Source organism: Dendrobates tinctorius, unplaced genomic scaffold, assembly GCF_039654945.1.
Source record: "Dendrobates tinctorius isolate UK_male_01 unplaced genomic scaffold, ASM3965494v1 ptg000032l, whole genome shotgun sequence".
NCBI lineage: Eukaryota > Metazoa > Chordata > Amphibia > Anura > Dendrobatidae > Dendrobates > Dendrobates tinctorius.
In genome coordinates, this window is record NW_027361700.1 from 7479965 (window position 1) to 7497748 (window position 17784).

General features: G+C 49.0%; 1 protein-coding gene across 1 annotated transcript in view; it reads left to right on the top strand.

The window, feature by feature from the left end:
• DNAJC7 (DnaJ heat shock protein family (Hsp40) member C7) overlaps window positions 1-17784 on the top strand; it is a 64240-nt gene that overhangs the window by 20049 nt on the left and 26407 nt on the right. The window contains exons 3-6 of the mRNA XM_073572364.1: window positions 6290-6414; window positions 8878-8991; window positions 9086-9160; window positions 17373-17491. Of these exons, the coding sequence (XP_073428465.1) occupies window positions 6290-6414; window positions 8878-8991; window positions 9086-9160; window positions 17373-17491 (433 nt within the window). The remainder of the gene's footprint in view (window positions 1-6289; window positions 6415-8877; window positions 8992-9085; window positions 9161-17372; window positions 17492-17784) is intronic.

Genomic DNA, 17784 nt, shown 5'->3' on the forward strand with positions numbered 1-17784 from the left:
CCTCACCTCTTTGAGCTCACATTAGTCTGTAACCTCAGCAGATGTCATGGCTTCCGAGCCATATGGATCATCTCTACAAACAGGCGGGATGACTGAGCAGCTGACGCTCCTGTCTGTAGCCTGGGGTATGGAGAGGGGGGTATAATGTGGGATATATTTAGCCGGGGAGCAGACCTGTAGTGCAGTCACCAATGCTGGTTACCTGGTAGTGATCTACGGGAAGAGGTGGCCCCAACAGTAGCCCGCAGCCCAGCGTGATGGCGGGTTACCTGCGCTCAATACACCAGATAATCCTAAATGATGGGCTTTTTCCATGCATTTTACAAGTACAGTACTCGCACAACTTCCATGTTTTCGGCAGAAGCCGCCAGACCTACTACTGTCACTCGGTCACTAATCTGTGTTTGACTAGCCGACCTGGCGCGGTCTTCAGTCGAGCACAATACAAGGGACGTCATGCCAGGCTGGCTAACGAAAAGAGCCACATGCTGGGCTCGCAGGGCACAGATCGCTGACCTGACCTGGTCACTTGGCCACGTCCTGGGGATTGATTCACACCCTCTGTACTGACTACCTCTCAGAAGGTGCTGATCCTGCCTGCAGGGAGGTGGAACCTAAAGGCATTGATCGCTCCCTCTCCCTTAAGGGCCGCGGGCATGCTGACTGTTGGTCTAGGTGACAAAATGAGTGTCACTGCTGTATAATCCCCCTTTCACGTCACTCCCTGTGAAGCTCATGGAGACCCTACATTAGTTGGACAGCCCATTGGTTTCATTAGGAGCTGTGTAATGCTGGTTTTCCCCTGCAGGGGCAGTATAGGACAGTGAACACTTACTGCAGATTGCCGCTGATCATCTCTTTATTGCATGATCGTATATGTACATGATGACTGTCACCAGCTGTAATTTGCAGTGCTTTCTTAAGTGCTCTCGGATTAAACTATTTTTCCTCAATTTACCACAGGAAATTGAAGTGAAGATTCCTCATGGGTTGTAATATAAAATTACCTGCAAACGTCTAAAATCTCTCTAATTGGGTCCTTAATAGGCCGGTTCTCTGTCATAATAACGTTTTTTTTATCTAGGTGTAAGGATGAAAAAAACTGAATTTTTTTTTTATTATTATTTATTTTCCAGGTCACCACTTGACAGCACACTATAGGACGTCCTTCTCATCTGCAGTGGGACATGAAACCACGGGAGTTTAAAAGGATGCTCCCCCTACCACCCTTCAGTGTATGTGTGAGCACTGTGTCTCTAATGACACAAATACTGATGGGAGCAGCCTGTCCAATCAGCAGCTGTAACAGTGTGAAGTGTTGGGGGGTGTATGTATGTATGTATTGTGCTGCTTTCACAAATACAGGATCACTGCTGTGTTCTTTCCAATGCTGGAATGATGATGATAAAGATGAGTGTTGGTGCAGTTTACTGCCAGCCAATGAGTGGGTGGTGCTGGTCACTGGAGCTTGCTGGGAGTTTGGTGGAGCTTCGCACATACACTGCACCAAATCTGCTGCTGTGTGAAGACATCAGTGACACAGAGCTGTCTCATTCACACAGCAGAGGCTTTGTCACACAACAGATTACATCAGTGACTGCCATCCCCTGTGCAGATTAGAAGCTGCAGACCCCCATCACTGGCCATCACACAGTCTGTTCTCACAGCTGCCAGCAGCCTGGGACAGTGAGGGAAGGAATTACTGATAATGAGTTATGTATTGTAATCATGGAGCGGCCCAGAATACAGGATGATTTTCACTCCTCCTCACTACTTTCACTTTCCATAGATAACTGTTCAGTGTGTGTCTGGGGGAGGAGCAGCTCTCTGCTCTCTGCACTGAGGCTGCTGGAGGGGAAGAATTTGTTACTGTGTGAGGAGGGATAGGCTTCTTTATGAGGACGGGGAGGGCCTGTAGCTATGGAGGGTGGGGTTGTTGCTATAGAGAACATATTTGGTGTAGAGTAGGAGGTTACGACTAGTTCTCATTTCAGTGCCATAACACCATCCCCCCTTGGACGTTCTGTTCAGAATATCTAGAAAACCGTGCAAACTAGTGACAGAAAGTAAATTACTTATTGTCATAATTCTGCAGCCCAGATATGTACTGAGATTATGTGAAAAGGCCGGACAACCCCTTTAACTATTCCCCGAGACTTCAGGCTTCGCCTGCCGTTTGACCCAGAGGAGGTCAAGGTCTGGGAGGAGGTCCCTAAAATCGATATCCCAGTGGCGAGAGTATCAAAAAAGACAGCCATTCCGTTCGAGGACTCCAAGTTTAAAGGAGCCCCTAGATCTGAAGGCAGACGGGCTCTTAAAGAGGGCCTGGGAGAGTTCAGCGGCAGTCATAAAAACAAATATAGCCGTGACATCAGTGGCACGCTCCATGCATCTATGGATAGATGATTTCGAGGAACACTTGTCAGATAGAACTCCGAGGGAAACTATTCTAAAATCCCTTCCCTTGCTAAAATTAGCTACGGGGCTTTTGGCTGACTCCTCAGCAGAGTCCGTTAGATTCACGGCCAGAAGCCAGTCTTTGTCCAACACAGCCAGAAGAGCTATCTGGCTTAAAAGTTGGTCAGGTGACATGCAGTCAAAGAATAAACGGTGCTCAATTCCCTTCTCGGGGAGTAGAGTCTTCGGGCCCGTGCTTGATGATATCTTAGAGAAGGCATCAGATGTAAAAAAAAAAAAAAAGGGGTTCCCTGAAGAGAAACGTAGAAAGTATCAGCCCTTTCGTAGACCCCGTTACAACTTGAGAACGGAACACAGAGGAAAGGGAAAGTCGGGTCGATGGAGCTACCCCAAAGGGGGCGAGGGTAGAAATAGGAGCAGAGATACCATCTTCTCCGGCCCAGAGTCTAGCTCCCGGAAAAAATGGCGCCATCAGAGTAGGGGGGCGGTTGCTCAAATTCAGGGGAGAATGGCGGGAGGTTACCACCAGCCCCTGGGTACTACGGGTAATTTCTCAAGGGTACAAGATAGAGTTCAACTCCCTACCCCCGAACAGGTTCTTAGTGAGCAGCTCACGACTCTGTCCGACCTCCCCCATGTGGTTGGATATCCAGGACCTCCTAGAAATGGAGGCAATCATGCCAGTACCCGCGCAAGAGGAAAGGGGGGGGACACTGCTCGAGCCTCTTCGCAATAAAAAAGCCATCGGGGGAGACCAGGACCATAATAAATCTCAAGCCCCTAAACAAGTGGGTAGCATACAAACGCTTCAAGATGGAATCAATAAGATCCACGATTCCGTTGCTGGGAGAAGCGGTGGTAATGTGCACGCTCGATTTAAACAGCGAGTATTACCACGTCCCCATCCACCCAGACCACCAAAAATATCTCCGGTTTGCGGTCGAAAAGGAGGGCAGGATACACCACTACCAGTTTCGCTTCCTCCCCTTAGGCCTAGCATCAGCCCCAAGAGTCTTCACAAAGGTAATGGTAGAAGTAGTGGCCTACTTAAAAACACCGAAACATCACGGTGGTCCCGTACTTGGACGACTTCTTAATCGTAGCAGATTCAGCAGCCCAGCTCAGGGTCGACTGTCAGTCCTCGATCTCCACGCTGCAGAGGTTGGGTTGGATCATAAATTGGTCAAAATCAGATCTTACACCCAATCCCAGAATAAAATTTTTGGGGGTCATGCTGGACTCTGAAAGAAGAATGTCCTATCTTCCAGAGTAAAAGCAGACCAGCATGCCAAGGAAGATTCGTCAGTTCTCAAAGAACCGGGTATCGGTCAGAGACGCAATGAGGATCCTGGGGCTGATGACTTTGTGCATTTCCTGTGTCACATGGAGTGAATTCCACTCCCGCAAACTACAACGGGCAGTCCTAGCGTCCTGGGACAGAAGGCGGGGCTCACTGGACGAGAAAGTACAGTTAATTCCCCAGGTCAGAAGGTTGCTATTGTGGTGGACCGTCCCGAGAAACCTAAAAACCGGTGTCTCATGGACTCAGTCTTCAGAAATCGTAGTAACCGCAGACGCAAGTCTGTATGGCTGGGGTGGACACGACTGTGGAAAGTACTACCAGGGACGATGGAGTCAGGAGAACAGCAACAGGTCTTCCAACTTCAGAGAGCTACATGCGGTCTGGAAGGTACTACTCGTCGCATGGTCTCGGGTGAAGAACAAGCACGTCGGACAATACCACGACAGTAGCCTTTCTCCGCCACCAGGGCGGACCGAGACACCCGGCACTACAGAGCCTAGCCGAACAGATCTTCAGATGGGGGGAAAGAGAGGTCCTCTCAATCTCAGCAGTACATCTGGAAGGCACCAGGAACCAAGTTGCGGACTTCCTCAGCAGAAGAAGAATAACCGCAACAGACTGGAAACTCAACGACGAGGTGTTCAGCAGCCTGTGCGACTGCTGGGGACAACCGGAAATAGACCTGTTTGCGGACAAGGGGAACACCAAGGTCAGAGCCTTCTACTCCCTGAACCCTGCGGGAAACCCAAAAGGGATAGATGCTCTATCACAGTCCTGGAGCAGGGGCCTGTTGTACGCCTTCCCGCCTCTAGCTCTCATTCCACGGGTTCTCAGGAAGGTCTACGAGGACAGAGCCAGGGTCATATTGGTGGTCCCCTATTGCCCAAGAAAAAGTTGGTTTCCCCTACTCAGGAAGATATCACAGGAAGTTCCCATTCTTCTGCCAAAAAGAGAAGACCTACTTAACCAGGGACCGGTCTTCCACCAAAGGTCAGAAGCGCTCAAGTTATCAGCCTGGATCCTGAGCGGCAGGTCCTAAGAGCAAGAGGTCTATCGGACGAAGTCATATCCACTCTGCAAGCAAGTAGGAAGCCCGTGACAGCAGCAATATATAACAAGATCTGGAAAAAATTTTGCAGCTTTTGTGGAGAGGCGACAGTCGAGACTGACCAACCCCACATCCCGAAGATCCTTGACTTCTTGCAGGCAGGGTTCAAAAAGGGCCTTAGACCCAGCACTCTGAGAGTGCAGATTGCGGCCTTAAGCGTGTTCTACGACACAACCCTATCCGCTCACCCTTGGATAGCCCGGTTCTCGAGGGCGGTGCAGAGGCATAAACCCTTGATAAGAAAGACCGTCCCTCCTTGGGACCTCAACCTAGTTCTCAATGCGCTATGTAGACAGCCATACCAGCTAGGGGCAGAAATAAGTATCGGGAACCTCTCTCTGAAGACTGCGTTCCTACTGGCAGTTACGTCAGCCAAAAGACTAGGGGAACTTCAGGCCCTATCGGTCCAAGATCCCTACTTACAAATATTCGGTGACCGGTTAGTCCTAAAACTCGACCTGGCTTTTCTGTCCAAGGTTATCTCAGACTCGAACATGAATTAGGAGGTAGTGCTCCCCTCATCTTGCCAGTTTCCTAAAAATAGCAAGGAAAAAGCTTACCATAACCTGGATGTCAGGGAAACAGTGCTCAGGTACCTGGACGCAACCAGGCCTTGGAGGCAGGATAATAATCTTTGTCCAGTTCAGAGGCCCGAATAAGGGGAAAAAGGCGTCGAAATCCACAATAGCAAGGTGGATTAAATCCATTATTAGCACAACGTATAGAGCACAGGGTCAGAGCCCCCTGGGGAGCCTTAGAGCCCACTCAACTAGAGCCATGGCCACATCATGGGCAGAGAGGAGGGGAGCCTCGGCAGATCTGCAAAGCAGCATCTTGGGGCCAGTCTCAGTACGTTCTCTAAACACTATAAATTAGACGTGGACTCCGCACAATTGGCATTTGGGAGAAATGTACTCCCCGCGGTAGTCCCACCCTAGGACCAATATTCTTTGGTACTACTCCAGTGTGCTGTCAGCTGGTGACCTGGAAAACGGTAATTAGACCTACCGGTAATTGTGTTTCCAGGAATCCATCCTGACAGCACTATTAGTTCCCTCCCGATAAACACGTCCATACAACTGTGATGTAACATGTGAATGAAAAATGTTGGTTTAAATAAAAATTTGTTTGAATCCATCCAGATGTGTTACTTTGTGAAATCACTGAAGGGTGGTAGGGGGAGGATCCTTTTAAACTCCCGTGGTTTCCTGTCCCACTGCGGATGAGAAGGACGTCCTCCAGTGTGCTGTCAGGATGGATTCCTGGAAACACAATTACCGGTAGGTCTAATTACCGTTTTCCCAAAGGTAAATTTTGCGCTCATTCTCATGGGAGTGTGTCTTCCACTGACAGGAGAATGGCACCATCTAAGGATGCTAAGTGGAATTGCAGGCTTTCTCTAGTTGACTTGTATTAGTCCAATTTTATTTTCTATTGATGCAGATTTTATTGGATTACAGATTGCTCAAGCAAAAACGCAAGTTACTATGGAAATCGAGCAGCTACACTAATAATGCTCGGGAAGTTTCGGGAGGCTCTGGAAGACGCCCAGCAAGCGGTTCGGCTTGATGACTCCTTTGTGAAGGTAGGTCCTGCGGGTTCTGCTGTTTTCGGGAGGAGATACCTTGGTGTTTGTGGACACCTCTTCGCTGTGTCCTGTAGAAGCGTAGCATAGAATACATTCACAGGTAATGGTAAACGGCAGCCTTTCCTTTTGGTGAATCCGCAGGAGAATAATCTCATCCACTCACTGCAGAAACATGTCTGTACATAAAATGACATGCAGACTTTAGCCATTTGCAACAGCCGCCATACATTATTAATTTAAGAAATGGGCTCAAAAACTGAGCCTGTGATATAGTGTGGGTGCTGGCTGTGTTACATTGCAGGCACTTGAGAGCAGCTGACTCTGATCGCATCAGTTTATCTTCTTAGAGGTATTTTCAACTCCAAGTTCCCATCCCAATATGTTGTAGGCATAATATTATTAGCAAATACCCCCAATTAGAGATTTAGTATAGTTTTTCTGATTCGCTGTGTCTTTCCTCATGTGTAGGCATTGCAGGACCCTAGGTATCCATGGTTACAACCACTAGCAACCAGCTAACTGTCACTATATCGGTGGTCGTAACCATGGGTATCTAAGGTCCTGCAGTGCCTGCACATGAGGAAAGAGACATAGCGAACCAGAAAAGGTATGCTACATTTCTAATTAGAGGTATTTACTAATGTTATTATTAGACCTACTACATATTGGGATAGAATCTTGGAGATGGGAATGCCACTTTAAGTACTACTGTCAGGCATGTAAATGGCTCTCAATATGATAGGCTGTCAGCCATTGGTCCACTGCACGATGCAGTCATGGGATCTTGTCAGCCTGTGGCCTACTGAAGAACATCATAGGAGATCATCAATTTCACAATGCACTTCTATATTACACTATTGCAGTGTATGAAATAGGCAATCAAGCCGTCGCAGGTTCAGGTCCCCTAAGGCCTGTTTCACACTTCCGTTTGTGTCCATCAGTCAAGATCCGCCGTTTTGCAAAAAAAAAAAAACGGATCCGCCATTTTTCTTGGCAGATCCGTTTTTTTCCCCATAGATTTACATTACCGGCGGATCTTGACGGATGGCCATCCGTTGGATCCGTTTTTTTGCGGATCCGCCAAGATTTTGGCATCCGCTGACAAGACTGGACGGATAATGCAACGTTTTTCTGGCTGGCCGGATCCGCACTTTACATTGCTCATGCCCAGCAGAATCGCCTTTGCAGTAAATTTAAGCCTAAATCCCGATCTGGCGGCTGAGAAAAAATTCTCTCTCTCTGTCTGTCTCTCTCTCTGTCTGTCTCTCTCTGTCTGTCTCTTTCTCTGTCTGTCTCTTTCTCTGTCTGTCTCTTTCTCTGTCTGTCTCTTTCTCTGTCTGTCTCTTTCTCTGTCTGTCTCTTTCTCTGTCTGTCTCTTTCTCTGTCTGTCTCTTTCTCTGTCTGTCTCGATCCAAATTTCTTCCTTCGCCGGATCCGTAAAATACAAAACGGTCTGGTGCCACACATTGATGTCTGTACGCAGGCGGATCCGTTTTCCGCCATTTTGGCGGATTACAACTCACAGAAAAAACTGATGTGTGAAACAGGCCTAAGGGGTCATTACATTAAAAATGTGTAGAAAAAAAAAAAAACACATTAACAAATATCTGTTAAAAAAAAAAAATCCTTTAACCACCAGAATTAGCATTTTTTGGATCACCGGCTTTCTTCCTCCCCAAGAGAAGAAATGTAATGATAAGCCATTAAAATGTCAAATGTTCCCCAAAATTGAAGTAATATAAACAGCTTGACACGTAAAAAACAAACTCTCGCACAGGTCCACTGACAGAGCAGTAAAAAAGTTGCAGGTATCGAAAAATGTAAACCACTTTTTTTGTGGCAAGTTATCAATTTTTTAAACTGCTGAAATATAAAGGAAAAGGCTTTAAAAGTTTGGTATTGCCGTAATCACACCAACTAGCAAAACCCTATTGCCAGGTTGTTTTACTTCACAATGTACACTGGAAAAAACAAAACCCAAAAAATAATGGAATTGCATTTTTTTTTCACCATTTCACTTTATTTTTTTTTTGTACAATACATAGCTCTGTGAGTGACACCATTCATTTTTTCATTTTACTATGTCGATGCGGGGGGGGGGATGATATGGCTCTTGGAAGAAAAAGGCAAAAGAAATTCCTGCTCTTTCTGCAAATTCTTCCTCCGTTCTTCACCCTTTGCAATGTGTCTAATGATTACTAGTGGTGAGTGTAAGTGCTCGTTACTCAAATTTGCCGAGGGTGCTCGCGTGACATGCCACAAAACATGCTGGGATTGCCGATTAAACACTGTCAATCCCTTCGTCTTTTATGGCTAACAGCCGCAAAACATGTGGCCATGGGGACACGAACATCTCACTCGAGCACTCGCGATACCCTGATACCCAGGGCGCCCTCGGCAAACTCGAGTAACGAGCACTTACGCCCATCACTAATGATTACACAATTTATAAAATTCTAGGGCCATCAACGAGAGGGGAAGTGTCACTTGACCCTGGGAAATGCTATGGCCGCTACACGGTGTTTTCAGAAGGTATTAGAACTGGAGCCAAATAACGAGCAGACCAGGCAGGAGGTAAGAGATGGTAATGTCCTCATGGAAGGTATGTGCCCACAGAAGAGAGAACTACTGCGCCACATCTTCACCATTTTTTGTCTTTTCCTTTCAGTTGAAGAACGCAGCAGCTGTATTAGAGTATGAAAGGATTGGGGAAGCCGACTTTGAAAAGCGGGATTTCCGGAAGGTAAGCTGACTTCTCTATGGGTATTTCTATATACCGCACAGGCGTGCCTGGACTCTGTCTTCCTCTTGCTGCTGCATAATGTGGGTGGGCTTGCTCAGGACTATGCAACATTTTTAGCAATGCCACTAATATCCAGTATTTGGCAGCTTCAAATTAAAAGGGTTTTACAAGTTTCAGAGAACTTTGGTTCCCAGTCAAGTAGACAGCATGAGCTGCTGAGCTCACTGATTTTCTGCAGCGCTGTTGAAATGACATCAGCACTGCAGACAGGAAGAGACAGTCCAATTTTGAACGCCATTTTATTTTTTCATTTGCCCTAAGTTTTGCGTTCTTAATGCGCACTGCACAAAAAAATAAAGGGAACACTTAACACAATATAACTCCAAGTCAATCACACTTCTGGGAAATCAACTTGTCCACTTATGAAGCCACACTGATTGTGAATCAGATTCTCCTGCTGTTGTGAAAATGGAACAGACAACAGGTAGAAATGATAGGCAATTAGCAAGGCAACCTCTATAAAGAAGTGGTTCTGCAGGTGGGGACCAAAGAACATTTCTTTCTTCCCATCCTTTTTGGCTGTTTTGGTCACTTTTGTATTTTGTGGTTGCTCTCACCCCTAGAGGTACAGTAGCATAAGGCAGTGTCTATATCCCAAAGAGATTGGTCATGTAGTGCAGCTCATCCAGGATGGCACATCAATGCGAGCTGTGGCAAGAAGGGTAGCTGTGTCTGTCAACAGTGTCCAGAGCATGGAGCAGCTAACAGGAGATGTGGAGGGGGCCGTAGGAGGGTAACAGCCCAACAGCAGAACCGCTCTCCCCTTTGTGCAAGGAGGAGCAGTTCCAGAACCCTGAAAAATTACCTCCAGCAGGCCACTAATATCCATGTGTCTCCTCAAACTGTCAGACTCCATGAGGGTGGTATGAGGGCCCGATGTCCACAAGTGGGGAAACGCTTAAAAAACGCAACGTGGGCACACAGCCTTAAGAGCAGATGTGGTGCCTTTGTTTATTTTGTTTTTTTTCTCCTTGCGGTGTTTATGGATTAATCACTTTTGTATTTTCATAGATTTAATTTTTATGGGTGGTTCAATACCAAATGTTTCTTCTTTTTTTTTATTCTTAAACTGGCAAAGAGAGTCTGTTTTAAAACTTGTATATTCTTTAAACATTATATCTTCTACATTTTTACTTTCTCAATCACTTCATTGGGGGACACAGAAACCATGGGTGTATGCTGCTGCCACTAGGAGGCTGACACTATGTATAGAAAAAGGTTAGCTTCTCCTCCGCAGTATACACCCCACCGACCGGCACTCATTTCTTCAGTTTAGCTTAGTGTCAGTAGGAGGTGGACACGGGTCTTTGATTAGACCCATATCTACCTCAGTGTGCGTCGTTTTCTTTTCAGGTTTTCCGGAGGGATACAGAGTGAATAGTCACATCTGTAGTCCCACAAGGAGGCTATGAGTACAGCGTGTACTGCCACCCCGTATCCTCATAGCTCTCCACGGAAGGACCAAGAGCCCGAGCACGGACGTGTGTCAGGCGATCCAACTGGTCCCCGTCCCCCGTCTCCCACCCACTCGCCCACCAGAGCCTGTCGGTCCGGAAGAGACGCGGACATCCTTTGGCTGGATGATAGAGGTACATCTCTCTCCACAGGTACCAGAAGACATTGAACAGCGTCAGGACTAGAGGGTAAGTATAGTACCCTGATCCCTCAGCAGCCTCTTCCTTTCCCTGAATTCCCCGGCTGCACTTATCTCAGTACTTTTCAGCAGCCGGGCTGCAGTCAGGTCTCCATCTCTCCCTCCTTCCCGGCTGCACTTACTTCAGCGATGGTTAGCAGCCGGGCTAGTCATGGCTCCATTGAGGAGCGATCGCCGCGGCAGTGCGGCGCTGTCTCCGCGCCGCCCCGTGCTTCCCGGCGGCCGACGCATCTACTACAGGCCCCGGCTTCAGTTTGGGCCTACTTCGGCGTTGCGGCCACGCCCCCCGCCTTCTTCCTCAGACGGGCTTCTCTCCCGCCCGCTCTAGGCCCGCCCACCACTCTCTTTCTCGGTCTCTGCGCTCCGGGGGCGGTGTTCAGCCCCCTAGACTGCCCATAGGCAGCGGGCGGCGCCATCTTCCGCCTCCTTACTGCGGTCAGCCTGCCCCTTCCTTCTCCCTGTCTCCTCAAGGAAGCGCGCGCTTTTCTACCCGGCTCTTCTCAGGCGGCCGCCATTTTTTCTGCCTGTCAGCCGGACTCCGTCTTCTTCCCCATCGGGGGCTCCGCAGATCCAAACGAGTGGTGCAGCATTGGGGGACTCAACAAGCGTTTGCTGGAAGCATCTACAGGACACTGGACCGTGAGTAGGCTCTGCTCTGCAGACTGACACCCTCCTCTGCCTCCTGTCCCCTAACCTTCCGGCACTCCTCCAGTGACTGTTTCCTCATTATGTCTAACTTTAAGCCTGATCGGGCTCGTCCCCCTTCTTCCACTTATACTTTAGTAAAGTTTTTTGCATGTTGTTCTTGCAAACGCCAACTTCCCTCAGGTCAGTCCACTCCCCTCTGCCTTGACTGCAGCAATCCCATTCAGCCCGCCTCCCAGGAGCCACCTATTGCTCTGCATGAGAGTGAATCCCCCATTCCTGACTGGGCTTCTTCCCTATCTAAATCAGTGGCGGATCTCACCAAGGTGTCTCAGTCCTTGGTAGCCGTTCTTGATAAGTTGCCCCTGGACACATCTGCAGGATCCAGCAGGTCACAAGAGGCTCCATCTGAGCCAGCTGGCACGAGCCACAAAAGGCCCATGCAGGATCTCCGGCCGGAATCCTCTCCTCGCCCCATCTCACCACGTAGTCCGTCCCAGCAGTCTCCTTCCCGTGCCTCCTCATCCGAGTCAGGCGAAGCGTTCTCTGATGCGCCATCCGAAGAGATTTTAGAGCTGGATTCGGACCATGACGCGGACATGAAGGTTACGGTACAGAACCTCATTGCAGCGATTAACCATACTTTCGAGATCACAGACTCCCCTGCGAAACCCTCAGATCAGGAGGTTTCGTTCAGAAGGGCAGAAGCGCCTTCCAGAATTTTCGCTTGGTAAGCTCCTCACCAGGGAAAGAGAAAATCTGACCAGGCGCTTTCAAAGAGGGAAGCGTTTCGGCGTGTTGTATCCATTTTCTCAAGAGCTCACCGACAGCTGGTCGGCTTCCCCCTCTGTAGACGCTCCCGTGTCCAGACTATCTAACAACACGGTCCTCCCGATTTCAGTTGTGGCGTCTCTGAAGGATTTTAACGACAGGATCATAGAATCCTTAGCAAAGTCAGCATTCGAAGCGGCTGCGACGGTGCTAAGCCCGGCCTTTGCTTCCACTTGGGTAGTAAAGGCCATAGCTACTTGGGCGGAGGATCTCCGCCAAGGCATTCTTGATGGAGCCCAACCAGAACGACTGGCCGAGCTACCCAACCAGATTTCCCATGCAGGGGAATATTTGGTCTCTGCTTCCTTTGATGCCGCGTCTTGAGCAGCTCAAGCGTCCAGCAACGTAGTTGCAATCCGGCGTACAATTTGGCTCAAGGCTTGGCAAGCTGATTTGTCATCAAAAAAGTCCCTTACCAATCTGCCTTTTCAGGGAGCGAGTCTCTTCGGATCCCAGCTGGACCAGATTATTAAGGACACCACTGGAGGCACAAGCTCTCTGCTCCCTCAGTCCAAACCTCGTAGACCCCCTCCAAGACGTCAGTTTCGGCCTTTCCGCCGCCTCGCTACGGCAGAAACTTTTTCCAACCAACGAAGGCCGCAAGCACGCGGCGGTCGACTCCTTTTTTTTCAGGGACGTCTGGCTTGCCTTGGTAGAAGATGCTTGGGTCAGGGAAGTTGTATCCTCAGGATACAAGATAGAGTTCGTCTCTCGGCCCCAGGATCGCTTCTTCGAGTCCCGACCTCCAAAAGACCCCGCCCTAGTTCCGTGTTTCTTTTCATCCATCGCCTCTCTTCTCAGCTCCGGGGTGATTTGTGCCTGTTCCCAAAACAGAACGATTCACAGGGTTTTACTCAAACCTGTTTGTAGTGCCAAAGAAAGGCGGCGCAGTTCGGCCCATTCTGGATCTCAAACTACTGAACAAAAGGGTCCGCCTGCGACATTTCAGGATGGAGTCCCTTCGTTCAGTAATCGCTTCCATGGAGGCGCAGGAATTAATGTGCTCAATAGACATTCAGGATGCCTATCTGCATGTACCCATTTTTCCCGGGCATCAGAAATTCCTGCGCTTCACTATTCATCAGGACCACTACCAGTTTGTCGCCCTGCCGTTCGGGCTCGCCACAGCGCCCAGAGTGTATACAAAGATCATGGCGGCGTTGATGGCCCTGTTGAGGATCAGAGGTCTCGTCCTCTTTCCGTTCCTCGACGACATTCTAATCAAATCTCCGTCTTTTCACCAGACTCTCAAGTCTTACCATCGTTCTCGACACCCTGTCCAGTTTCGGGTGGCTCGTAAACAAAAGGAAGTCCTGCCTGGTTCCGACTCAACGTCTTGTGTTTCTAGGCTTATTGTTCGACACCCGTCGATCAAGGGTCTTTCTCCCAGAAGAGAAGAGGATATCTCTGTGGCGAGATGTACGAGCGCTGCAGAGCTCACAGCTTCCATCTTTCCGGTCTGCCATGAGAGTCTTGGGAAAGACGGTGGCGATGATCGAAGCAATTCCCTTTGCTCAGTTTCATTCGAGACCGCTTCAACAGGCCATCCTGTCTCGGTGGAACAGGTCTGTTCTTTCCCTGGATCATCCAATTCACCTTTCATCCCGGGTCAAACAGTCCCTCAATTGGTGGCTGACGTCACCTCTCATTTCTCTAGGCCGGTCGTTCCTTCCGTTTCACTGGCAGACTGTGACAACGGACGCCAGCCTTCTCGGCTGGGGTGCAGTGTTTCGCAATCAGACTGTTCAGGGCCGGTGGTCAACTCAAGAAACAACCCTGCTGATCAACGTCCTCGAGATACGGGCGATTTTTCTGTCTCTCGTTCACTGGGAAAGGCTTCTCAACGGTCTGCCGATCCGGATTCAGACAGACAATACCACAGCAGTGGCATATGTCAACCACCAAGGGGGGACACGGAGCTACTCGGCGCTAGCGAAGGTGTCCAAGATTCTCCACTGGGCAGAGGCATCAGTCCCAGCGATATCCGCCGTGCACATTCCCGGCGTGGACAACTGGGCCGCCGATTTTCTCAGCCGTGAGGGTCTCGCGGCGGGAGAGTGGTCCTTGCATCCGGACGTCTTTCATCAGCTTTGCCGTCATTGGGGGACTCTGGACGTGGACCTGCTGGCGTCTCGACTGAACAGGAAGGTCCCACAGTTTGTATCCAGGGCCCAAGATCCTCTTGCAGTGGGCGCCGATGCTCTGACCATTCCCTGGTCACAGTTCAAGCTCCCCTATCTGTTCCCTCCCCTTCTTCTTCCCAAGCTGTTGAAGAAGGTCAAGGCGGAAGGGGTACCAGTCATCCTCATCGCTCCGGATTGGCCCAGAAGAGCTTGGTTCGCGGACATCATCTACCTTCTCGCGGACGCCCCCTGGAAGCTTCCAGACAGATCAGATCTTCTGTCTCAAGGGCCAATCTGCCACCCCAATTCTCTGCCGCTCAATTTAACGGCGTGGCTGTTGAAACCGCGGTTCTGAAGCGGTCAGGTTTTTCACATCGGGTTATTCATGGCATGATTCGGGCTAGAAAACAATCGTCTTCCAAAATTTATTATCGTACGTGGAAGGCCTGTTTCATTTGGTGCGAGGACAATGACATTTCGCCTATGTCCTTTTCTCTCCCTTCTATCCTGGCGTTCCTCCAGGCAGGCCTAGATGCGGGCCTTGCCCTCAGCTCTTTGAAGGGTCAAGTTTCAGCGCTTTCCATTCTTTTTCAGAAGACGTTGGCCTCCCGTCCGCAGGTCAAAACCTTTCTGCAGGGAGTGGCTCATGCCGCACCTCCGTACCGCGCTCCCGTGGATCCATGGGATCTCAATCTGGTTCTGGAGACTCTTCAACGGTCTCCCTTTGAACATCTCAGGGAAGTCTCCCTGTCCCTTCTCTCTTGGAAAGTAGCCTTTCTGGTGGCCATCACCTCCATCCGGCTAGTGTCGGAATTGGCAGCCCTTTCTTGTCGCCCCCCCCTTTCCTGGTGCTCCATCAGGACAAGGTGGTCCTGCGGCCTCCGCCTTCCTTCCTACCTAAAGTGGTGTCCACTTTCCACCTAAATGAGGACATTGTTCTCCCGTCCTTTTGTCCGGGTCCAATCCACCCTCTGGAGCGCTCCTTGAACAAGCTAGACCTGGTCAGGGCGATGAAGGTTTACCTGGCTAGGACATCTCCCTTGCGGAAGACACTCTCTTTTCGTCATTCCAGAGGGCGCGCAGAAAGGTCAGCTGGCCTCTAAGGCTACCATTGCTCGCTGGATCAGATCGGCAATTTTGGAGGCCTACCGGGTCAAGCATCGAGTGCCCCCTCCTGGAATTAGAGCTCACTCTGCCCAGGCAGTGGGTGCCTCCTGGGCGGTGCACCACAGAGCTTCTGCACAGCAGCTCTGCAAAGCGGCAACCTGGTCTTCGATCCACACGTTTGCCAAATTTTGCAAGGTCCACACCTACGCTTCGGCGGACGCCAGCCTGGGCAGAAGGATCCTGCAGGCGGTGGTGGTGAGTCCTCAGATCTAATGGAAGTTTGCTTTTTCCCTCCCCAGGGACTGCTTTGGGACGTCCCATGGTTTCTGTGTCCCCCAATGAAGCGATAGAGAAAACAGGATTTTTGGGATACTTACCGTAAAATCTGATTCTCGGAGCCTTCATTGGGGGACTCAGCACCCTCCCATATTCTGCAACTCCTGTTCTTATGTTTGATTACAGTTGAGTTGTCTGTTCTGTTTTCATTCTGTTTCGTTACTTCTCCTACTGCTTTCTCACTAATTGAAGAAATGAGTGCCGGTCGGTGGGGTGTATACTGCGGAGGAGGAGCTAACCTTTTTCTATACATAGTGTCAGCCTCCTAGTGGCAGCAGCACACACCCATGGTTTCTGTGTCCCCCAATGAAGGCTCCGAGAATCAGATTTTACCGTAAGTAACCCAAAAATCCTGTTTTTCCGATCCCCTGAAAGCGATAGTTTGATCACTTGTAAGGCTATGACTGCCCATTTTATTGCTATTCTGTGCGCTCTGAGGGCAGGAGCTGTAGTTCTGCCTCCTGAGCTGTACATGTCTAAAAGATCTTTAGGCGACTAGTTGGTGTCTGAGTCCGGACCCTCCACTGATCTGCACAGAATTTAAAGGGCCTACAGCATATAAAAAGTTAACCAAAAGTTTAGTTATTGTTTTAAAGCTGAAGCTCTGCATCAGAAACACAAATCCAACTGCTATGAAAATATAAAGTAAATTTTATCTTAAAAGTTTAAACAGTTGCAGATTCAGTTTTGGCGACTACAGCAATAAATCCTATTAGTGCACTTTTCCTCTTACCCAGTGTATATATTGTGTATTGCAGGTCCGGCGCTGAGTTTCTGTCCCTAATATTGTTGCATCACTAACGTCACATCAACAGGTCTGCAGACAATCACTGAACTTGGCAGCTCTGCCTGCATTGATGGCATGAGTTGCTGAGCTCACTGATTGGCGGCAGCGCTGTTGATGTGACATTAACACTGTCGACAATAGCAGACACTGGGATCCGTGGCAGAGACTCAGCACTGGACCTGGGAAGGGTGAGCCAGGTTAGTTTTTTAAAATAAATTCTAGCTGGGAAAAGGGGTTTTCTGATGCCAAAAACTACTTTTAATATTTCCCTATTTACTAGCAAATATTGATCTGCAGTTTTTTGCTTAAAAAAAAAAAGAAAAACCCTAAACATGCAGTGTTATACTGAAAAACATTGTGTTAGAAGGCTCCCTAAATCTATACACTGTTTTCTCATGACTCTGTTCTTGCATTGCCCAGATCTGGCAGTGAAAGGAAAGTGTCCGCACTGCAGTAATATAGAAAGCAGATGTTCGGTGCCCACTTAGTCCTCCCATTACTCTTCCATCTCCCTTTCTACACATACTATAAAATGCGCACATATGTTCTAGGAGACCACGGAAAGTTCCCTGCAGGGGTCTATTAACATCATAAAATGCCGAATTTTCTACATATTTCTTTCAATGCTCAGCTGTGTTCTAGTCATTTGCTTCATCTGTCTTGTGTCAGGTTGTGTTCTGCATGGATCGAGCCTTAGATCTGGCCCCTGCCTGCCATCGCTTCAAAATCCTAAAAGCCGAATGCCTGGCGCTGCTTGGCCGCTACCCAGACGCCCAGTCTGTTGCTAGGTGTGTATATGCGTCTTAGTTCTGCTTTTGTTTTTAAAGCTGGAATTACATGTGTAGACTGGTGTTCTCTCATTGCAAGATAAAGGTTTTTTTTTTTCATGACGGGTAGTGATGAGCGAACGTGCTAGGATAACATGTTATCAGAGTATCTTAGGTGTTCTGGGAGAATACGTTCGAGTCCCTACAGTTGCGTGTGTTGCTGCTGTTAGACAAACAGGCGATCCCCGCAGCTGACTAACAGCCGCTAAACATGCAGGCACAGAGACTCAAACGTATTATTCAAGCATGCTCAA